The sequence below is a fragment of the Microcaecilia unicolor genome, chromosome 5 (assembly GCF_901765095.1).
Source record: "Microcaecilia unicolor chromosome 5, aMicUni1.1, whole genome shotgun sequence".
NCBI lineage: Eukaryota > Metazoa > Chordata > Amphibia > Gymnophiona > Siphonopidae > Microcaecilia > Microcaecilia unicolor.
In genome coordinates, this window is record NC_044035.1 from 159,608,292 (window position 1) to 159,633,134 (window position 24,843).

Here is a 24,843-nt window from a genome sequence, read left to right on the forward strand (position 1 = left end):
TCATCCCTATCCAGCAATTCCCCTCTCTCCCTGAGCCCCCTCCCATCCATGCTCCTCTCCCCTGCCCCCTCCATTCATCATCCCTATCCAGCCATTCCCATCTCTCCCTGAGCCCCCTCTCATCCATGCTCCTCTCCCCTGCCCCCTCCATTCATCATCCCTATCCAGCCATTACCCTCTCTCCCTGAGCCCTGCCATCCATGTCCAGGTCCTCTCTCCCTTACCCTCCCGCTCCCACGTTCAACTGCCTGCCCGGCCTGGCGCCCTCTTTTTCACCCCCCCAACCAAGGATGGCTCTTTGTTTTTTTTTAAATTTTACCCGCCTCCATTGCCGGAATCCAAGCGTCACTAAAAGCGCTCCTCCTCTCCCGAGTCCCACTCTCTAGCAGAACGCAGCAGAACTGGAGCTCTTCCTGATTCGTTCATTCTCAGTGTCCTGCCCTCGAGGGCGGGACACTGAGAATGAACGAATCAGGAAGAGCTCCAGTTCTGCTGCTGCGTTCTGCTAGAGACGTCAGGGGGACTCGGGAGAGGAGGAGCGCTTTCAGTGACGCTCGGATTCCGGCGAGGCAGCAACGGAGGGTAAAGTTAAAAGGAAAATGAAGATCCTTGCGGCCGGGAAGAGGCTGACTGAGGCGCGCCACGCGGGGCCCCCCTAAGCGCGGGGCCCTATGCGGCCACCTCGGTCGCCTCGGCTTAAGACCGGCCCTGGGTATAATCGAAACCTCATTTTAGATGTCTTTCTCCAAAGTCCGTCAGAAGGAGGTCCAAATCTCAAGGGAGTGTATCAGTGGCGTGTTCAAGGTGGGACTTGGCGTTCGTAAGACTTGGACATCTTTCAGCCATAATGGAACAAAGCAAAAACATCCAGGACTAAAACTTTGACATTTTGAGCTAGACCTATTTTTATTACGAATAAGGCACAAAAAGGTGCCCCAAATGACCAGATGACCTCTGGAGGGAATCAGGGATGACCTCCTCTTGCTAACCCCCTCTCACCCCCAAAAGGTTTGTTGAAGAACATTACTTGCCAGCCTCTATGTCAGCGTCAAATGTCATACTCAGGTCCATGACAGCAGCATGCAGGTCCCTGGAGTAGTTTAGTAGTAGGTACAGTGCACTTCAGACGAGTGAACCCAGGCCCATACCCCCACTACCTGTTACACTTGTGGAGGAAACTGTGATGACATGAGTAGAATTTTCAATTAAACGTTTAATAAAGATTGATAAATACAACGGTTGTTGAAGAGACTGTATGATATACATATTCAATAAGGATATTCTGAAAACTGAACCAAGTGGGGGTCTTCTGGGACAGATTTGGGAACCACTAACCTAAGCAATGACCATTCATCATGAAAAGTTTTGATATCTTAAAAACAGCAGAATTTTAAGTTTGCAGATTCAGTGTAAAATAAAAGAGAACGGCTTTATGGTTTCTATTATTGAATACAAGCAAAAAAGCCTGTTTCGCGAAAAATGAAACGGGCCCTAGCACGGCTATCGTCTAATCGCCATTATGTTCTATATTCTCTCCCTTTCCAAATCGGCGTTTCTTTTTCTATTGTTTCCTCTTTGCTCCCCTGCCCTCCCCTCTCCCCTGCTCTCCCCTGTCCTCCTCCCCATCCATCCATATCCACCAACTCTTCTCTCTTCCCTGCCTTCTCCTTCATCCATATCCAGCAATTCTTCTCTCTCCCCTGCCCTCCACTCCATGTCCAGCGATTTCTCCTTTCTCCCCTACCCTCCCATCCATGTCCAGCGATTCTCCTGTGCCCTGCCCTCCCATCCATGTCCAGCAATTTCTCATCTCCCCTCCCCTCCCATCGCATCCATGTCCAGCGATTCTCCTCTTCCCTTCCCTCCTATCCCATCCATGTCCAGTGACTCACCCCAACCCCCACCTGCCCCCCCTTTAATCACCTGAGTTCCAGTTCAACCCCAGCCCTCACCTGCCCGCCCTCTTCTCCCACAACAGCCCTCCTTTCCTTCCTGCCGCCCTGCCTTCAAAACTTTAAATTTACCTCAAGTTGCAGCAGTGGCAGGCTCAGCTCGCATCCAGCCTTCCCTTCCCTCTCAGCAGGGGCGTAGCTACGGGTGGGCCTGGGTGGGCCCAGGCCCAACCAATCTCAGCTCAGGCCCACCCAGTTTGTCCTGCTCCTCCAATCAGTGCCAGTCCTCTAGGCACCGATTAGGCTGGGAGAGAGAGTGAACAGTCTTCTGCCCCATCTGAGCAGCTGCAGCAGCAATGTGTAAAGCCGGAAGAAAAAACAGCAGCTCACCAGATTTTAGTCCTCCGGAAGCTCTGGCATAGTTTGGAGGGGTGAGGGGGGCATTGCCTCCCCCCCCAAACGCATGGCTGGAGCAAAGCTGTAGGCAGCTCTTCCTGCCCTCAGCTCCCGTCAGGCTTCCCCCTCGTTCCTTCCTGCCCCCACCCCTCACAGTGTCAGTAGTAGTTATAGTAGTGGGAGGACATGTGCCTGCCGAGCTCCTGGGCTCCCCTTCGTATTTATCAGCATTGAACCTATGGGCAAATTTGTGGAGCCACTGACTGATCCTAAACCTGCTAAATCGACCAGATGGAGCTCAAGGTAAGCAAGGGAACAAAAAGACGGTGGGAGGGGTAATTAAGTTTACAACAGCATCAGCCTTATCAGGCAGTTCCTCTGCTGTAAACACAGCCTGAGAAGTGAATTTGCAGGCTGTGGTTTCCACTGTAGCTGCACTAATTGAATCAGAATGCATTCTCCAATTGTAAAACCTTAGGAATTTGCTTACATCATCCTGTTAATGGCTCATTACCTTTGGGCCCTATTTGGGGGCTTTCTCCTGTTCTATGCTAGTAGCAAAAATCATTTATCAATGAATCCTTTTTTTTTTGTTTAATTGACTGTGTACTATCAACCTTACAAAAATGTGAAATATGGGTAGAAGAGCTGGAGTACCTGAAACTTTTAATTCTTAATCTTTTATTGAGGTTTCCAACCTGAATTCTCAAAATACACAACAGTAAGTTGGTCACTATTCTGTACAAAAAGTCTACACAAGTGATTTGATTCTATTAATGATTCTTGTTTAATTAACAGATGTAAGCATAAATGTCATCTTAAATAGTTGCTATTCTCATCAAGCGCCTGCAGATTTAATTAAAATATGATAAAAACTCTATAGTTTAAAGCTCAAACCTGCTTTAAGCCTTAAATCTCTACAATCTCTACAATCTCTTTGGAAGAGTCAGTTTCTTAGAATCCTGTAGATTATATGACTTTTTCCAGCAAGTGCTTCCGAAAATCCCATGAAACCAAGCTGCTTCAGTTTGTATAACTCTTCCCTACAGTTTTACATAATATTGTGCAGAGATGGTATTGCTGGGGGATTTTTTACCCTTTTTTGTTTGTTTGTTTTAAAGGTAAACTACTTTTTCCAGGGGCAATCCTAAAAGGATGAGTGCTGTGTGTTTAAATAGGGTTGTCCTTGCTATACTTAAAATTCAATTGTCAGATGTGGCATATAGAACTTTGCATGCCTTGAAAAGTTTGTATTTATGTTTTGCAGGCAGATATATTCTAATTCCACTATATCTTTTTTGAGATGTTTATCTCCTCCTCTTTAATTCCCCTTACCCTTTAGTTGTTCTGTCTGTTACCTGAGTTACAGGACAATTTAAAAGTTTGGTCCTTTATTCTGTAATTGATGAGGGTTGGTCTGTGTTCTGCATGTGACCGAGTTGAAAGATTCTTCTGGCATGTGGCTTGTGAGGGGATCTATATCAGTCTGACTTGTTTCGCTTTTCCAATGGGACACGTATTGCTGTTGTGTATATTCACTGCTGCCTTTTTCAAGGTGCTGTTATTGATATTTGTGTGTTCAGAATTGGTGGTGTTAAGGTTTGCAACATAGGCTCCAAGTATTTATGTGGTTTATGTTGATGCAAGACACTTGTTGGACAGACTGTTCATTAGAAATCCTTCATCAAGTGCACTCTAAGGCATTATTTAGGAGTATCCCAAGAAATGCTACTCACACCTATATACATAGTGCCCACCCATACTAGCTCTGGGCCCACCCAAAATGTCAGGTCTGGCTACGCCACTGCCTCTCAGTATCCCGCCCTCCTCTGACGTAATTTCCTCTTTCCGCGAGGGCGGGACACTGAGAGGGAAGGGAAGGCTGGAGGCAAGCCAATTACGTAGTCGATGACATATAGCTCATTTGCATACAGTTACAAACCCAGCCAGCCGACATCCAGGGACTCAGATTGACAAATTATTATATAGAAAGATTTTCATCCTTGTAGCATTGCTTTCAGCTCTGTCTCCAGCCAGTCTAATCTTCACACTGTATGAATATGCACAAGACAATGCTTTGCATGCGATGGAAAGAATACATGCAAATCTCTCTCATATGTGTCCAGTCATTGATGTGTTTAGCCGAAATCTTATGAAGTATTTTCTCCATCATTTCCCTTTCATATGCCAGTGATAATAGAAATGGATATTCTTTAGTTCCAGTTTATAGGAGAGAACAATGTCCATTCTTCCCTCCTTTGCTGTCCACCACTTTATCTGGTAGACCTGGCTTTCAGGAGACGAACTGAGAATATACATTAAGGGGGCAATTTTATAAACTCGTACAATTCCTTTTACACATTGAAGATAGGACTTTTATAAATAGATTGGTCGAAATTCAAAATAATTTAACCAGCAAGAAATGGCTACCGACTGGTTAAATTGCTTGTTTGGGCCTATCTGCTAATTTTCAGTGGTTAGTGTAGCTGAAAATTAGTGGCTAGCACCTACATGAAAACCAGCTATTGGGGGGGGGGGGGGGGGGGGCGTTCCGGGGACAGAGTCAGCAGATGGCTGGTTAATGCTGATATTCAATATTTAACTGTTCAGGATAACCACATAAATGGGACTTCATAGAACACAGTCTTACCTTTATACGGCAACCCATAGCCACTTAAGTTCTAAATGTTGACTTAACCAGCCATGTGCAAGCCGGCACCGCATAAACCAGATATTCAACGCCAAAGCCCGGACATTGCCCGGCATTGAATATCCAGGAATAACGGCAGTGGCGGTCAGCAAAACATTCACCACCGTCGGCTGAATACTGACCCCTTTGTGGCTATATGTGCGTATAAAGAATATGCAAACAGAGTCAGCCTGCCTGCCTGCCTTTTCAGGATTTGCATGGGGATAATCCTGTAGTGAGAAGGCAATGGGAATACAAGAACATGGTCTTATTTATCAAAATGCTGTATGTTAAATAATATGCACTTACATGGGTACTTCAGCACCTTCTCATCCTGAGTGCATGTACATGTATACAGGTGCATTTTTCCATGATTGTGGCTGGTTTTGAGCTATTTTATAATTACATATAGGTTCCTATGAGTCTTTAAATAACCTCAAAGTAGGCAACTACTTGGCCTCCCAAGCTAAGCAACCTGTTATAAACATTTCCTTCCACAAGACAGATGTAGTTTTCTTTTTTTTTTTTTTCCGTGCACTCCATGACCTGAATAAATGTCTTCTAAGCTGCTTCTAAACTCATTATATTACTCCTTTTTCAGACCCCCTACAGCCCACACCTCTTGTCTTCTAAATGGCACTCCTACCTCGCAGTTGCCTGAAGGTCGCAAAAAACTGGTTAGGGAGGGACTTGATCTCATTATTGGCCAGCGAAATGGAAAATATTGCTTCTGTCACATCCTTCATCACTGTGTAAAGGCCTATAGGGAAGGCATTCAGCTGGCAGTCTGCCAAATCTGGAGAGAAAGTCAAAGCAAACAAAAACAGAAAGAAAGAGTAATGAGCATAAAATAATCAATACTCCAACCAAATGCAATACTTACAAGCTTTCATTCAGTCACTGTTACCCCCATTTCTGAAAACAGTCTTATTTACAATCCAATAGCTATGCCACAGAAAACTACTTGCAGAAAGGAAGAGGTTTTTCAGTTCACCTGTTATTATTTCTAATTTTCTTCCTTCATGGACTCTTGTTCTTTAGTCTCCTTCCCTCACCCCATCATCTCTCATTATGTCTGTTTCCATGAGAAGATTATAAAGTGCTGTGGGCACTGCCAAAGGCAAAATGATGAAACTCATTGCATTTTTTTCTTATACAATGGTGCTCATTTTCAAAACACCTAGACTTACAAATTTACTAAGGTTATTATGATGCATATTTTTAAAGCACATAGACTTACAAAGTTACATAGAGGCATGTTTTCAAAGCACTTAGACAAAGTTACATAGGGGGCATTTTCAAAAGAAACATCTAAGTTGGGATTTGGATGTCTTTGTAAAATGGCCAAATCCGGAGGTGGGGAAAAGCGTGTTTTCGAAAAAAAGACAGTTGTCCATCTTTCATTTCACAAATACCGTCAAAAACGTCCAAATTGAAGGACATCCATGGATTTGGACGTCTTTGACTTTCGGCAATTTTCAAAACCAAAAACATCCAAATGCAAGCCATTTGGATGTGAGAGGAGCCAGCATTTCTAGTGCACTGGTCCCCCTGACATGCCAGGACACCAACCGGGCACCCTAGGGGGCACTGCAGTGGACTTCATAAAATGCTCCCAGGAACATAGCTCCCTTACCTTGTCTGCTGAGCCCCCAACCCCCCCCCCCCCAAAACCCACTACCCCCAACTGTACACCACTACCATAGCCCTTAAGGGTGAAAGGGGGGCGCCTATATGTGGGTACAGAGGGTTTGTGGTGGGTTTTGGAGGTATCGCTGTTTCCTCCACAAATGTAACAGGTAGGGGGGTATGGGCCTGGATCTGCCTGTCTGAAGTGCACTGCACCCACCAAAACTGCTCCTGGGACCTGCATGCGCTGTAATGGACCTGAGTGTGACATCTGAGGCTGGCACAGAGGCTGGCACGTAATATTTTTAATGTTTTTTGAGGGTGGGAGGGGGTTAGTGACCACTGGGGGAGTAACGGGAGGTCATCCCGGATTCCCTCCGGTGGTCATCTGGTCATTTCTGGCACCTTTTTGTGCCTTATTCGTAAAAAAAGCAAGCCCAGGTGAAAACATCCAAGTGTTAGTCATGAACGTCTCTGCTTTTTTCGATTATGGCTCAAAGACGTCCAAGTCTTAGGCATGCCCAAGTCCCGCCTTCACCATGCCCCCTTGAGATTTGGACGTCCTTGCAACAGACTTTCGCTAGAGACGTTCAAAATCGGGTTCGATTATACCAATTTTGACGTCTCTTGGAGATGGACGTCCATGTTCCAATTTATGTCGAAAGATGGATGTCCATCTCTTTCGAAAATGAGCCTGACAGGGTCTCATTTGCAAAGCACTTAGACTTACAAAGTTCCATAGGCTATTATTTAACTTTGGAAGACTAAGTGCTTTGAAAATCTGCTTCATAGTAACCTATGGAACTTTGTAAGTCTAAGTGCTTTGAAAATGAGCCTCATAGTAACCTATGGAACTTACTGTGCTGTATCTTTTCTGTGGACAGAAGGAGGATTTTGGTCTAGAGTCTAGTGTAATGGAAGATTTAAAGGATTGCTTTTCAATCCTGCTTTGATCGATAATGAACTCTGAAATCTTCTGTCTTTGACCGAAAGTAACTTTCCTTGTAAATACAAAAACAAGTTGGAATGTGGAAGATACGACACAGCTCTAATTAATTTGGTAGGATGGTGCTTGTTTTCAGAAGTTCAGCCTGGCCACCTGGACTTGGAAAACATGTGACCACGTTCCCACAGTATGGCTTGTTTACCTAAACAGAGAACATTCTGTAATTTTCCTTAGCTCTGAACATGAATTCTGAGCCTAATAAAAAGGGGAGTTTCTTTTGGTGAAATCGGGAGCTCGTCTGTAAGTAATGTAAGTACTGCGCAGAGGACTTGTTCCTGGTCTAAAAAGCTCCTGGCTTTCACTGTAACGGGCCCCCCCCCCCCCCCAGCTGATGATAAGAGCCTGGATGATGTAAGGACCAGTGATGATTGTATGTATAGTGTATTATTGCTTCTTTTCCTAGTCTAAGAACTCTTAGCATTGCTTAGATGTAGAGACCAGTGATGTAATGATTGTTTATATAGCTAATCATTGTGTGTATATAGCTAACCATTGTATATATCTTAATCATTGTAGATTTTAGCACCTCTAATAAAGGTTTCATTTATCTAATACGATTCCAAAAGAATCCACGGTAATTACTGAGTAGTCTGTGTCAGTGAGACAGGCTGTAAATCCATAGCAGTACAGTCTAGTCAATTCAACACTTTCTGAACAGTCAAAAAGGTGCCAATTTTATACAGGAAACATAAATGCCTTTATAAAATAGGTTCATACAATGAACCCCAGTAACGCTCAGATTTGCACTTGCTTCAAAGAAGGTGCAAATATGTGGATGTACTCTTTAAGAGCAATTCTTTAACTGGGTGTCTCCAAATTAAGTGTCTAAATGTGCATGGTACGAGCCTATTCTATAAGGAAAATAGGTACTATTTTTCTTTATAGAACACTAGAGCCTAAAGCGGCTAGGGCTTTTCAGCTTGGAGAAAAGGCAGCTTAGGGGAGATACAATAGAGGTCTATAAAATAATGAGTGGAGTGGAACGAGTAGATGTGAAGAGTCTGTTCATGCTTTCCAAAAATACTAGGACTAGGGGGCATGCGATGAAGCTACAATGTAGTAAATTTAAAACGAATCTGAGAAAATGTTTCTTCACTCAACATGTAATTAAACTCTGGAATTCGTTGCCAGAGAATGTGGTAAAGGCGGTTAGCTTAGCAGAGTTTAAAAAAGGTTTGGATGGCTTCCTAAAGAAAAAGTCCATAGACCATTATTAAATGGACTTGGGGAAAATCCACTATTTCTAGGACAAGCAGTATTATTTATATTTATTGCACTTGTATCCCACATTTTCCCACCTATTTGCAGGCTCAATGTGGCTTACAAAGACCTGTTATGGCAACGCCACTCCAGTATAGAATGTTTTCTACTTTTTTGGGATTTTGCAGGTATTTGTGACCTGGATTGGCCACTGTTGGAAACAGGATGCTGGGCTTGATGGACCTTTAGAATTTACCAGTATGGCAATACTTATGTGCTTATGTATGTACTTATGTAAAATTTGCTAATAAAGGACAGCTCTGCTAGAAGGGAGGGCAGAGATTTGTTTGGTAAGGCTACTATGTTTTGCAGTTTTGACAAGCCTCTCCTAAAATGGCTTAAGCTAATTATTCACTTGTAATCTGTGTTGTGTTTTATTTCCTGAGCATACTTTCGGCAAGGAGTCCCCCAGGTCTACCAGCCATCAGTTTTGTACTATGACTCGGATTCATAGCCCCAGCGTCTGTTCGACGGACCCACCAGTGTGGTAAGTGTGAATATAAGAAATGCAGTGAGAAAAGGTGTTTGTAAAAAGCTTCAGATGCAGAGTAATGAATGGTAAAAGAAAACTGATCAGATTGCTAGCAAATCTAAGAGATACTGTAATAAGATGTGTTGTCATGGCAACCGGACACTGCAGCCGTTTGCCAGGTGGCACTGTATGACTAGTGGTAATACTGCTTTGCAGTTTCCTTTAGGGGGCACTTTTGTCCTGCATAAATTGAGATATTTAGAGTACCAGGTGACTTTGAGGCATATTTTCAAAGCACTTAGCCTTCCAAAGTTCCATAGGTTTCTATGGAACTTTGGAAGGCTAAGTGCTTTGAAAATATGCCTCAAAGTCTAATTTAGGACAGCCACAAACTAGTCATGAGTGGATCATCTTTTTTTGGTTTAGTAATATGGCCCATAAGGAGAACGTGAGGCTGAAAAGAAATGATATACAAGAGTGAAAGGACACTGTACATAAACTTGAAAAGCAAATGAATCAAGGGGGTGCACCTGCCAAGTCTGATTTAGAAGCATCGTCGGTCCCTACTGCTCCACTTGTGTATGAGGATGAAGTGTGTATTTTAGCAGCGGGACTCTGTTCGTTCATTAGCCCAGCCTGTGCCACCTTCCCCTCTATACCCAAGTAGGACCATGGGTTCTTGGTGTTAAAAAGGAATTGTTATAGGATAATAGGGGGAAGCCACAGGCAAAGGTGGCCACCCAATCGGTGTAAAGATGAAGAATCATGGCAGGGGAGCGCTTTTTCCCATCCTTCGATGGCATGGGATTACTGAAGGTAATGAGGAGGGGCATAATCGAACGGGGCGCCCAAGCTTTCCTGAGGGCGACCCCGCAGGATGGCCCTGTGAGGGGGCAGGGAAACCACTATTATCGAAACGAGATGGGCGTCCATCTTTCGTTTTGATAATACGGTCGGGGACGCCCAAATCTCAACATTTAGGTCGACCTTAGAGATAGTCGACCTAAATGTTGAAATGGTCAACCTTAGAGATGTTCGTCCCTGGTTTTCGGCAATAATGGAAACCGAGGACGCTCATCTCAAAAACGACCAAATCCAAGGCATTTGGTCATGGGAGGAGCCAGCATTCCTAGTGCACTGATCCCCCTCACATGCCAGAACATCAACCAGGCACCCTAGGGGGCACTGCAGTGGACTTCACAAATTGTTCCCAGGTGCATAGCTCCCTTACCTTCGGTGCTGAGCCCCCCAACCCCCCCCCCAAAACCCACTCCCCACAACTGTACACCACTACCATAGCCCTAAGGGGTGAAAGGGAGCACCTACATGTGGGTACAGTGGATTTTGGGTGGGTTTTGAAGAGCTCACATTTACCAGCACAAGTGTAACAGGTAGGGGGGGATGGGCCTGGGTCTGCCTGCCTGAAGTGCACTGCACCCACTAAAACTGCTCCAGGGACCTGCATACTGCTGCCATGGAGCTGGGTATGACATTTGAGGCTGGCATAGAGGCTGGCAAAAAAAATTTTAAATTTTTTTTTTAGGGTGGGAGGGGATTGGTGACCACTGGGGGAGTAAGGGGAGGTCATCCCCGATTCCCTCCGGTGGTCATCTGGTCAGTTTGGGCACCTTTTTGAGGCTTGGTCGTGAAAAAAATGGACCAAGTAAAGTCGACCAAATGCTCGTCAGGGACGCCCTTCTTTTTTCCATTATCGGCCGAGGACACCCTTCTCTTAAGCACACCCCAGTCCTGCCTTCGCTACACGTCCGACACGCCCCCGTGAACTTTGGTCATCCCCACAACGGACTGCAGTTGAGGTTGCCCAAAATCGGCCTTCAATTATGCCGATTTGGGCGACCCTGAGAGAAGGCCACCCATCTCCTGATTTGTGTCGGAAGATGGGCACCCTTCTCTTTCGAAAATGCCCCTGATAATAACTCAGTTACAATCTGGGTGCCATGAAAGGGATCGGAAAAGCCATGACTGGCAGATTCTGTGCTGGTGGCAAGAGACCGCACAGGAAGGGTACAGGATAATGTCTAAGTTCCAGAGGAAGGAACTAAAGTTAGAAAGCTGGAAGATCAAATCCAACAGTCTACAGGTCAGCCCTGGAGCAAGCTTCGCTCCAAACCCTGTCTGCACCTAGTGCTCCTCCTGCTTATGAGGGGGAAGTCCAGCTAGTCAGTGGTGTTCTATCTGGTGCTACAATGGTGGGACCGAAACAAAAAGAAGACAGTGAATTTGAATTAACACACAATCCCACACAGGTAGACATGAACCAGTTGTTGAATGCTTTCCTTTGCAGATAGTTATGGTAACAATAACAAAAAGAGAAAATAAAGTGAGTTTATTTTTGTGAATGCTTATGCCAATTTGTATTTTACTACTACTACTACTATTTAGCATTTCTATAGCGCTACAAGGCATACGCAGCGCTGTACAAACATAGAAGAAAGACAGTCCCTGCTCAAAGAGCTTACAATCTAATAGACAAAAAATAAATAAAGTAAGCAAATCAAATCAATTAATGTGAACGGGAAGGAAGAGAGGAGGGGGTAGGTGGAGGCGAGTGGTTACAAGTGGTTACGAGTCAAAAGCAATGTCAAAGAGGTGGGTTTTCAGTCTAGATTTAAAGGTGGCCAAGGATGGGGCAAGACGTAGGGGCTCAGGAAGTTTATTCCAGGCGTAGGGTGCAGCGAGACAGAAGGCGCGAAGTCTGGAGTTGGCAGTAGTGGAGAAGGGAACAGATAAGAAGGATTTATCCATGGAGCGGAGTGCACGGGAAGGGGTGTAGGGAAGGACGAGTGTGGAGAGATACTGGGGAGCAGCAGAGTGAGTACATTTATAGGTTAGTAGAAGAAGTTTGAACAGGATGCGAAAACGGATAGGGAGCCAGTGAAGGGTCTTGAGGAGAGGGGTAGTATGAGTAAAGCGACCCTGGCGGAAGATGAGACGGGCAGCAGAGTTTTGAACTGACTGGAGAGGGGAGAGGTGACTAAGTGGGAGGCCAGCAAGAAGCAGATTGCAGTAGTCTAAACGAGAGGTGACAAGGGTGTGGATGAGGGTTTTGGTAGAGTGCTCGGAAAGAAAGGGGCGGATTTTACGGATGTTGTAAAGAAAGAAACGACAGGTCTTGGCGGTCTGCTGGATATGAGCAGAGAAGGAGAGAGAAGAGTCAAAGATGACCCCAAGGTTTCGAGCTGAGGAGACAGGGAGAATGAGAGAGCCATCAACAGAAATAGAAAATGGGGGGAGCGGGGAGGTGGGTTTGGGGGGGAAAATGAGAAGCTCGGTTTTGGTCATATTTAATTTCAGGTGGCGTTGAGACATCCAGGCAGCAATGTCAGACAAGCACGCTGAAACTTTGGTTTGGATGCAAGGTGAGATATCAGGGGTAGAAAGGTAGATTTGGGAGTCATCAGCATAGAGGTGGTAGGAAAAGCCATGGGATGAGATTAATGAACCAAGGGAAGAAGTGTAGATAGAAAAGAGGAGGGGACCAAGAACAGAACCCTGGGGTACGCCGACAGGCAGAGGGATAGAAGTAGAAGAGGATCCACCAGAGTGAACACTAAAGGTGCGGAGGGAGAGGTAGGAAGAGAACCAGGAAAGGACAGAGCCCTGGAATCCAAGTGAGGACAGGGTATCGAGAAGTATGCTGTGATCGACAGTGTCAAAAGCAGCGGAAAGATCAAGAAGAATGAGGATGGAATATTGACCTCTGGATTTAGCCAGTAATAGGTCATTGGAGACTTTAGTAAGCGCAGTTTCGGTTGAGTGGAGAGGGCGAAAACCAGATTGTAATGGGTCAAGAATAGCATGTGAGGAGAGAAAATCAAGGCAGCGGCGGTGAACAGCACGCTCAAGTAATTTGGAGAGAAAAGGAAGGAGGGAGATGGGTCGGTAATTAGAGGGACAAGTAGGGTCAAGTGAAGGCTTCTTAAGGAGAGGTGTGACCACAGCATGTTTAAAGGCAGCAGGGACAGTCGCAGTGGAAAGTGAGAGGTTGAGAATGTGACAGATAAAAGGAATAAGAGTAGGAGAGATGGCATTAAGAAGGTGGGTGGGAATGGGATCAGAGGAACAGGTGGTACATTTTGAGGAAGAAAGGAGAAGTGTAGTTTCCTCAATAGTAACTTCAGGAAAGGAGGAAAGGGAATGAGGGGAAGGAGAGAGAGGGGAACGGACTAGTGGAGGGAGAGCTGGTGAGGTAGAGAAAGCAAGGTTTATCTTTTGAACCTTGTTGTGAAAGAATTCAGCAAGGGTCTGAGGAGATAGTGAAGGGGGAGTTGGGGGAGGGGGCACCTTGAGGAGAGAGTTCAATGTGGTGAAGAGAAGTCGAGGATTAGAGCCAAGAGAGTTGGTCAGTTGGATATAATAATCCTGTTTGGCACGTAAAAGAGCAGATTGGAAGGAGGTCAGCATTAAAAAAAAAACCCTCAAACCATTTAAAAGATTTACAAATTTGAGCTGGATCTAAATAAACCATCCGATATATGGGTGCTATAAAATTCTTTTATTTAATGAAACCCCTGTTTCTACCATAGTAACATAGGATTGCAGCCTAGGACCTCATAATTTAGAATACTGTATTTGTGTGTGAGTGGGTGTGTATGGTAATTTGCGTTGCAAATGTTGGGCCCTGTTTACTAAGGTTCACTAGCGTTTTTACTGTGCACTAAGATTAGCATGCGCTAAACACTAGAGACACCCATATATTTTTATATTAGGATAATATCCCTAGTACTGCAGCAAGTTTTAAATTATTGAAAAACTCAAAAACACTAAGATGGAGTCAGCAGCCCAGCAGCGAGAGGGGTGTATCCAGTCTTTTGCATTGAGTGTCACATGTATGATTATCTCCCAGTTGGTGAGATGCAGTGGTGTACTGGAGCCGGCTCACACCAGCTCGCAAGAGCAGGTTGTTAAATTTTTTAACATCTTGTGAGCCGGTTGTTCTGCAGGGTAAGCCGGCTCCGGTAAACGAGGTAAGCATGGCAGGAGGGCGCCACAAGCAATGCTTACCCTGTTTACCTCCCTAGGCCCTCATGATCAAAAGCCCTGTGCTGTTCCAAACAGCGCTCTAAAAATAGCGCTGAAACAGCGCGGGGCTTTACCGCACCAATGATCAGAGATAATGCATGCAAATTTAAGCAGCGCAATTATCTCTGATCATGGGGTAGAAGTGCAGACGAATTGTGCATCCTCGCGCACTTGTTTGACAGGTCGAGGCTGTCAAAAGCCCAAACCTGTCAAACCCTCATACTCCAGGGCTGGAGGTCCATGGGACCACCAGGCCCTGTCTACCCCTGCCCCGAGCAACAGGGGGCTGGAGGTCCAGCGGACCTCTGGTCCCCCCCCCCCAATGATCCCCCCACAAACCCCCAGAAAATGTCCAGTGGCCGCCGGCCAAACCCTCTTCCACACTCCCACCCAGCGAGCGACGGGGGAGGAGGGGGCTAGAGGTCCTCTTCCTTCTATTGACGCCGCCGCAAAATGGCGGTGCCCAGCCCCACCCATTGCATCCTGGGATGCGCTGGGCGGGGCTACAAACCATGTAAGAGAATCGCTCCCTTACATGGTCTGTAGCTCCACCCAGCGCATCCCAGGATGCAATGGGCGGGGCTGGGCGCCGCCATTTTGTGGCGGCGTCAACAGAAGGAAGAGGAGGGAGGCAGGCTGCATCCCTCCTCCAACTAAAGGTAGGGGGGCCGGGAGGGGGGTTGTCCTTACTACTACTACTACTTATCCTCACGCTGAACCACCAGGGATCGATCGGACAACGCTGGGGGGGGAAGCTGGGTGGGAGGGTGGGAGAGGGTTTGGCCGGCGGCTACTGGACATTTTCTGGGGGTTTGGGGGGCTGGAGATCCACCGGATCTCCAGGCCTCCCTGAACCTGGGGGGGGGGGGGTGGGATCGTCGGGGGGGACCGGAGGTCCGCCGGACCTCCAGCCCCCTATTGGCAGGTGACAGGTTTGATTTGGGGGGGGGAACGGGGGCCTGCCAGCATGCAACTGCATGCTGGACAGGGCTCACCATTCCTCCCCAATGATCGGCAAACCCTAACGCCAGCTCAGAGCTGGCGTAGGGTTTGCTGCGGCCAGCGACCCAAATTTTGGCGCACTGGCCACTGATCATTGGGGAGGAATACCCAATGCCCTGTTTAGCATGCATTTGCATGCTACTTGCGCAAAGAGCCCTCAAGCGCGTTGTTTCACGCGCTCGAGGGCTCTAATCATGGGGCGGTAGCAAACGCCGGCGCTAGTATGGCACTAACAGCCACTAGCGCCAGCGTTTGCTTTTGATCATCTGGGCCTAGAAGTCCAACCATTTGCTGCAAGTATCCTGCGGCTTCCTACCTGTGCTCTCTCCCCACAACTCCAGTCTGAACCCAGTCCTACCATGATGTCAGACAATTGCACTTTCCTTAAAGGGGAGGTTTAAAGGGAAAAGTTTACTATTTATGTGCCAGAGGCGCCTCTATTTAATACAGACCCTGCTGCTTTTGCTGCTTTAGACATTCTTCAGTGTGCAGTTGCCACAGCGAACTAGATCTGACCCTGGCTGAACTACCATGATGTTCGGAGATTCTGGGCTGCCTAAACCTTCTAATCTGGGGGGGTTTAAATCTTTTTTATTACCTCCGTCCGGCCGCATCATTGAAATCCCTGCCCGCCCTCGCAGAAAGAGGAAATGATGTCAGAAGGTGGGACTCTGAGGGAACGAACTCACAAAGAGAAGGCTAGAGACGGGCAGGGCTTTCAATAACAAGGCCGCTTCGACAGAGGTAAACAGGGGAGTGAGGAGAATCGCTGAGTATGGGTGGCTGGAGGGGGCAGGGGAGAGAAGAGAATCGCTGGATATGGGTGGCTGGAGGGGGGCAGGGGAGAAAAGAGAATCGCTGGGCATGGGTGGATGGAGGGGAGGGCAGGGCAGGGGGGAGAGGAGGGTTGCTGGACATGGGTGGATGGAGAGGAGGGCAGGGGAGCGGAGGGTTGCTGGACATGGGTGGATGGAGGGGAGGGCAGGGGGGAGAGGAGGGTTGCTGGACATGGGTGGATGGAGAGGAGGGCAGGGGAGAGGAGGGTTGCTGGACATGGATGGAGGAGAGGGAAGAGTGAGGAAGGAGATAAGATGAAGGAAAAGGAAGAGAGGAGAAAAACCACATGGAAGAAGAAAATAGGCAGAAACTGAATCCACTGGACAGTCAAGTCTGTGGAGGACCCAGCTTTTACTTACGGATGTAGGGCTAGAATTGAAGAAGAAAGGCAGAAAGTAAAGAAATAAATGGAAAGGAAGCCCTGGAAATGGAGTTAAGAGGACAGATTGCAAAGAGGACAGATAGCAGCAGAATCGGATACTGGGCCAGCATGATCAGAAAAACAAAGTCACCAGACAACAAAGGTAGAAAAAATAATTTTATTTTCATTATAGTGTTTGGAATATGTCCACTTTGCGAATCAGGTGCTCAACATTAAAAGTTTATATTTATTTACTTATTAATGGCATTTTACCCCACATTAAACATGAATTAGATTGGAACCTGGGATCATTTAATTTTTTTTTCCTGGAGTAATGCATTGCCTCCCCCCAGGCTCTCTCCCCGGCTATAGCCAGCTCTGCAATTTGGGGGGGGGGGGCACAGAGGTGGACGGGGGGGGGGGGGGGCGCAGAGGTGATGAAGGCCGCAGAGGTGGATGGGGGGGCGCAGAGGTGGACTGGGGAGAGAGCCTGTTGTTAAACATTTACCAGCACACCATTGGTGAGATGTCATATGTGTGTGCCCGATGGAAAAAGCTCCTAACTCTCAGAGAACATGTCCATTCTCTTGAGGCTAGAGTAGCAGACTTGGTGGAGCTGAGGGATACAGAGAGATACATTGAGGAGACCTACAGGGATGTTGTAGAGAAGTCCCACCTCCAGTCTGGTAGCCCCTGTGTTACCTTGGAGGAGGGAGGTCTCCTAAAAGGACAGCATCACCCTGGTGAAGTAGCAAGTACTCCTGTAGCCAGGACCTGCCCACCAGGGATGTACTATCCTCTCACACCGAGGATATGTCTCCAAGTACTGGCCAGAAGGGAAGGGTTAGGACAACTGTTGTAGTTGGTGATTCGATCATTATGCATATAGATAGCTGGGTGGCTGGTGAACGTGAGGTTCGCCTGGTGACTTGCCTGCCTAGTGTGAAGGTGGCGGACCTCACGCGTCACCTAGATAGGATTTTAGATAGTGCTGGGGAGGAGCCGGCTGTCTTGGTACATATGGGTACCAATGACATAGGAAAATGTGGGAGAAAGGTTCTGGAAGTCAAATTTAGGCTTTTAGGTAGAAAGCTCAAATCCAGAAACTCTAGGGTAGCATTTTCTGAAATGCTACCCGATCCAAGCGCAGGGCCCAAGAGAAAGGCAGAGCTCCGGAGTCTCAATGCGTGGATGAGACGATGGTGCAGGGAGGAGGGTTTTAGATTTGTTAGGAACTGGGCAACGTTCTGGGGAAGGGGGAGCCCACCTTAACCAGGGTGGGACCAGGCTGCTGGCATTGGCATTTAAAAAGGAGATAGTGCAGCTTTTAAACTAGAAATTGGGGGAAGGCCGACAGTCACTCAAAAGCGCATGGTTCGGGATAAGATATCTTTCAAAGATATCACCAAAACAGGGAAGATAGGGTATCCTGATATTGAGGTTGCAAAAGAGACCATAGTAGATCAGGTGTCCTTAAATAAAAATCAGACAAAATATTGCAAATTAGTTTTAAATGTCTATATGTGATAGGGTGAATCGAATTGGAGGAGGGCTAGCACTGTATGTTAAGGAGAGCCTTGAATCAAATAGACTGAAAATTCTGCAGGAAACACATCTTGGAATCCCTATGGATTGAAATTCCAAGTGTAAAAGGGAAAAGAATAGTGATAGGAGCCTGGCCAGGATGAACAGACGGATGCCTGAGCCCCTATGTCTTGCCCCATCTTTGGCCACCTTTAAATCTAGACTGAAAGCCCACCTCTTTAATATTGCTTTTGACTCATAACCACTTGTAACCACTCACCTCCACCTACCCTCCTCTCCTCCTTCCTGTACACATTAATTGATTTGATTTGCTTACTTTATTTCTTATCTATTAGATTGTAAGCTCTTTGAGCAGGGACTGTCTTTCTTCTATGTTTGTGCAGCGCTGCGTACACCTTGTAGTGCTATAGAAATGCTAAATAGTAGTAGTAGTATGCAGAAATGTTAAAAGAAATTAGGGACGCAAACAAACTGGGCAACACAATAATAATGGGTGATTTCAATTACCCCGATATTGACTGGGTAAATGTAAAATTGGGGCACGCTAGGGAGGTAAAATTCCTTAATGAAATCAAGGACTGCTTTATGGAGCAGCTGGTACAGGAGCCGACGAGAGAAGGAAAAATTCTAGACCTAGTCCTTAGTGAAGCGCATGATCTGGTGCGGAAGGTAATGGTGCTGGGGCTGCTTGATAACAGTGATCATAATATGATCGGATTTGATATTAGCTTTGAAGTAAGTATACATAGGAAATCAAATACATTAGCGTTTAACTTTTAAAAAGGAGACTATGATAAAATGAGAAGAACAGTGAAAAAAAACTTAGAGAAGCGGCTTCGAGGGTCAAAAATTTACATCAGGCATGGATGCTGTTCAAAAACACCATCCTGTAAGCCAAGGCTAAATATATTCCGCGTATTAAAAAAGGAGAACGGAAGACCAAACGACAGCCGGCATAGTTAAAAAGTGAGGTGAAGGAAGCTATTAGAGCTAAAAGAAAATCCTTCAGAAAATGGAAGAAGGAACCGACTAAAAATAATAAGAAACAACATAAGGAATGTCAAGTCAAATGCAAAGCATTGATAAGGAAGAATAAGAGGGACTTAGAAAAAAAGATTGCATTGGAGGCAAAAACATATAGTAAAAAATTTTTTAGGTATATTAAAAGCAGGAAGCTGGCAAAAGAATCGGTTGGACTGCTAGATGACCGAGGAGTAAAAGGGGTGATCAGGGAAGACAAAGCCATAGCGGAGAGATTAACTGAATTCTTTGCTTTGGTCTTCACTGAGGAAGATTTGGGTGGGATACCGGTGCCAGAAATCATATATGAAGCTGACGAATCGGAGAAACTTAAATTCTCTTAAACCTGGAAGATGTAATGGGGCAGTTCTACAAACTGAAGAGTACCAAATCTCCTGGACCGGATGGTATTCATCCCAGAGAACTGATAGAACTGAAAAATGAACTTGCGGAGCTATTGTTAGTAATATGTAATTTATCCTTAAAATCGAACATGGTACCGGAAGACTGGAGGGTGGCCAATGTAACGCCGATTTTTTAAAAAAGGTTCCAGAGGAGATCTGGGAAATTATAGACCGGTGAGTCTGACGTCGGTGCCGAGCAAAATGGTAGAGACTATTATAAAGAACAATATTACAGTACATATTCAAAAGCATGGATTAATGAGACAAATCCAACATGGATTTAGTGAAGGGAAATCTTGCCTCACCAATCTACTACATTTCTTTTAAGGGGTGAACAAACATATGGCTAAAGGTGAACCGGTTGATATTGTGTATCTGGATTTTCAGAAGGCATTTGACAACCTTATGAAAGACTCCAGAGGTAATTGGAGAGTCATGGGTTAGGAGGTAGTGTTCTATTGTGGATTAAAAATAGGATTAAAACAGAGAGTAGGGCTAAATGGTCAGTATTCTCAATGGAGAAAGGTAGTTAGTGGGGTTCCCCAGGGGTCTGTGCTGGGACTGATGCTTTTTTTATTATTATTATTATTTTATTTGTTCATTTAAAATTCTTTGGGGGCTCAGCACACAAGGTAAGGGAGCTATGTACCTGGGAGCAATTTATGAAGTCCACTGCAGTGCCCCTAGGGTGCCTGGTTGGTGTCCTGGCATGTCAGGGGCACCAGTGCACTACGAATACTGGCTCCTCCCACGACCAAAGGGCTTGCATTTGGTCGTTTCTGAGATGGACGTCCTTGGTTTCCATTATCGCAAAAAATGAGAAACGACCGAGTCTAAGGACAACCATCTCTAGGGACGACCTAAATGTCAAGATTTGGCGTCCCCGACCGTATTATCGAAACGAAAGATGGACGCCCATCTTGTTTTGATAATACGGGTTTCCCCGCCCCTTCGCCGGGACGTCCTGCAAGGACGTCCTCAGGAAAACTTGGGTACCCCTTTCGATTTTGCCCCTCCATATCTTCCTCTTAAAATCCACTGGTGTGATCCAAGATGGCGTCTAGCTGAACGGACGTGCGCCGAGCTCTCTCCTCCCTCCATTGAAACCTGCACACGGAGATTTGCTTGCCGCTATGGGCAAGCGAAAGGGTAAACCCAGTGCACTTGTCTCCGTGCGCAGGGTGGAACCAGCTCCGCTGCGGCAGATGACTCTGGCAGAGATGGGATTGCTGACGCCGGGAGCTGGCGGTTTCGCTACGGGTGGTCCGGAAAATCTTACAGACCTGAGCGCTGAGGGAGCCTCGTTGAGCCCTCCCCCAATGGCTGTACCCCCAAGGCCAGGAGAGAGGCAGGATTCAGCGGTGGAACGGAGCGAGGTATCCGGAAGTCGGTCCCCTGTGCTTGTTTGCGGAGACCCCGCTGCTTCCTCAACACCAGAAGGAACATCGATGCAGGCGAGTGTACTGCCTGCAGTGAATCTGAGCGCGTCCTCTGTCGTGCTGGGAGATTTGAAAAAACCCACAGCTATCACCTTAGAAGTTTTATGGGAAGCGATACAAGGCCTAAATTCCAACGTACAACAGATTGCCCGAATCCTAACGGGAGAATTGGCAGAGGTAAAGCAAACTCAAAAAGATATTTCTCTTAAAGTTGCAGAGCATACAATTAAAATGAATGTTTTGGACAATGACTTTAAAGCAGTGAAATCTTCAACAGAAATGTTGATGAAAAGTTTCAACTTTCAGCAGCGTAAAATAGATTTCCTTGAAAACCAAATTCAAATAAATAATCTACATTTTCTTAACTTTCCTAAATCTCCACTCATCCCAGCACTGGAAATGTTGAGGAAATATGTGCATGAGATACTGGGTGTCCCCTCTGAGGGATTCCCTCCTATTATAAGAGTACAATATATTTCTGGTGCAAGAACGGGTGATATTCCTCAAAATCCTCAAGCTGCTACAAATTTAACTGACTTCCTGGAAAGTTCTATGGAGGTCATATCTGAGAGAACCACACTGCTTGCTACATTTGCACTGCAAACAGACCGTAATAACATCTTGAGACTTTATTTTCGCCATATGAACTCCACTTTTCTTGGGTCAAAAATACAGATTTTCCCAGACTTTTCCAAGGATACCCAGAGAAGAAGAAAAGTTTTCCTGTTACTAAAAGAAAGAGTTCTCCGCTTAGGTGGAACTTTTCAATTGAGGTTTCCCTGTAAATGTCTTATCACCATTGATTCTATATCATATATTTTCTTTGACCCAGAAAAACTACAAGAATTTATTACCTCTAAAGAATAATATTGTAATAGGCACTGTATTAAGCGCTATTCGGCTGCGATTTTTCACCATCTCTCTCTGTTCACTTAATCAGATTGCTTTTTGATTTTAGTTATTTTCCTAGATCTTGGATCATAATTCGTTGTCGATATAATGTTGGAAAATTTCCGTTTTGACTGAATTTCCTTTATTTTTGTCTTGATTGATTTATGTTGTATTGCATAAATGTAAATTTGAATAAAGTATAAATAAAAAAAATAAAAATATAAAAAAAAAAAAAATCCACTGGTGTAGCTTCACTGATAGCTGACAATCTTTACACAAAGTATGACCTCGTCGAGAGACATGTGCTAGAGTTCACCTGACTGGGACTTGTGTGTGCTGAATATACAATAAAAACAATGTATTTTACAAGACAGTATCATCTTGATGTTTTAGTTTCTTCTACTCCTGTGACTGTTTATATCAAGATTTCACAAATATAAAATAGATCTAACAATTACTGGAGAACTCAAGCTCTAAATAAATTATTACAAACTGATCAGTGGAGCTTGAAGTAAAAATGTAGCAAGTTTTAAAGTGTCCCTTAAACAGAAGGAAAAATCCAACCTCTACAAATTTAATCTTACAAATGGAACCTCAAACCTCCTACAAGGGACCATACAAAAGTACTTATAACACCTTGTATATACTGGAGTAAATTCCTATCATTGGTTCCTACTAAGAAAGGATAACAGAAAAAAAGCCCAAACGAAAAAACTCATCATAAATGAGAAAACCGTATGGGTTAAAAAACTGTCCTCCCTTCTTGTATGTAAAGATGCTGTAAAAGGAACACCAAAACCTCACCTACCTACGCTAACCACAACCCAGAATTGGGTTGGGGTTAGCTTAGGTAGGTGAGGTTTTGGTGTTCCTTTTACAGCATCTTTACATACAAGAAGGGAGGACAGTTTTTTAACCCATACGGTTTTCTCATTTATGATGAGTTTTTTCGTTTGGGCTTTTTTTCTGTTATCCTTTCTTAGTAGGAACCAATGATAGGAATTTACTCCAGTATATACAAGGTGTTATAAGTACTTTTGTATGGTCCCTTGTAGGAGGTTTGAGGTTCCATTTGTAAGATTAAATTTGTAGAGGTTGGATTTTTCCTTCTGTTTAAGGGACACTTTAAAACTTGCTACATTTTTACTTCAAGCTCCACTGATCAGTTTGTAACAAATATAAAATATAAACAGCATTACTACTCAGCATGTTGCTGAAATCCTCCCAGCTTCTTTTGCATGGAGAGAGAGCTGGCTGAGAACAGATTCCCAGTTTGCAAGGCAAAAACTCTTGTCCAGCACATCTGAACTGTAAGTTATTTTTCCTTGTTTGATTACTGCATTAAAGAAGATTTGTTTCAAGAGTTCTGAATCTTCTCATAGGGATGTTCTATACTCTGGTTTAAACTGACTGTCAAGCCTAGTATAAGTAATACTTTGCAAGGACAGAACAGTGAAATCTTAGGATTCTTAAGTGGGCTTCAATTTAATAAGACTCAGTGTATTTACTCAAAGCATCAAATGTGAGGTGATAGAGGAATGCTATCATCAGTTTAAGTGCAAGCAAGACTTTAGGCAGAGTAAAAGCATTTTTATTTGCCTCAGGAAACACTCAGTTGTGAAAGTCAATCAGAGTAAGAAATTGCAAGTTGCTTTAAACATTGGTTGAATGTGAGTGGAAAACTGAATTGAGCAAGGGCAGAAGCTTGCAAAGCAAACTTGTGTACAATTAAGTCCAGTGCTCTGTTCACAGTGCATGCTTCAGTTACAGGACACATACTTAATTGGTTCTGAAGTCAGTTTCAGCTCAGTACAGAGTCAAGGAAGCACTCTCTGAGGAAGTTTATCAAAGCTAAAATTATATTGTCTTAAAGCATTAAGGGCCACTTTTACAAAGGTGCACTAGGATTTTTAGCACACGCTAAAAATAAGCATGCATTAAACATTAGGGATGCATATTGGTCTTCGTTTTTTTTTTTTTGACCAGGTGCCGCCTCAGGGGCCAATGTGCCCTTAAAGAGGGTCAATTTTGGATAACAGGGGTCTGGAAGATCTGGATATCCTTTTCCCAACAGCAGGGTATCAGTTGGACTTTCCAGTGAGCCTCATGGTGGAATGCCCACCAGCACATGTTTTCAATTTAATGCCAGTCACTGTGACCATTCTAGATTTAGGCTCAGAAATAAGTGCAGTCAGTGCAAAAGGGTTCACCCTGCAATCTAAGGCAGAGGCTAGTCAGTGTGGCTGGCATGGCCAGCGGCCTCTGGTGTGCCGACTAAGGTTCCCTCCCCCATTAATGTAGAAGCTTTGTGTCCCTTGTTGCTAGTTTATCCCAATCAGAAAGATGCCTGATAGTTATGATTTTTTTTTTTTTTTAGGGTTTTATTACTCCTTATGAGGGCCCACCATTAGTCTTTCATTGCAAAAATGTACATTCTACTGTGATTCATGCTGATGTGGCTCAAGAGAAATTGCACAAAGAGTTGCAGTGGACAGAATGGTGGGACCTTTTCCGGTGCCACCTTTTGGCAATTTAGTAGTTTCTCCTCTAGGGGTGATACCTAAGAAGACGCATGGGAAATACAATTTGATTCACAATTTGTCATACCCTGAAAATATCAGTGTTAACTCATTTATTGACCCGCAATTTTTTTCAGTTTAATATTCATCTTTTGACCAGGTGATTGAGATGTTGTGGCAGCTTGGTCTTGGAGCGTTGATAGGGAAGGCGGACATTGAAGCAGCCTTCCATTTGTTCCCAGTGCATCTTGAATTTCTTCATTTGTTGGCTTTTCTTTTTGGCCATCAATATTTTTTTGACAAATGTATGCCCAAGGGGTGTCATTTGTGCACTAGGTGACGGAGAAAAAAGCTGGGTCAGTATTCATAGTTCATTATTTCGACGATATTCTGTTTGGAGCTTCGGCACATTTGGATCAGTGTTCTTGGCTGTTGTTT

General features: G+C 45.0%; 1 protein-coding gene across 1 annotated transcript in view; it reads right to left on the minus strand.

The window, feature by feature from the left end:
• Window positions 1-24,843, minus strand: part of LRRC20 (leucine rich repeat containing 20) — a 295,773-nt gene that overhangs the window by 227,122 nt on the left and 43,808 nt on the right. The window contains exon 3 of the mRNA XM_030203505.1: window positions 5,624-5,773. Within this exon, the coding sequence (XP_030059365.1) occupies window positions 5,624-5,773 (150 nt within the window). The remainder of the gene's footprint in view (window positions 1-5,623; window positions 5,774-24,843) is intronic.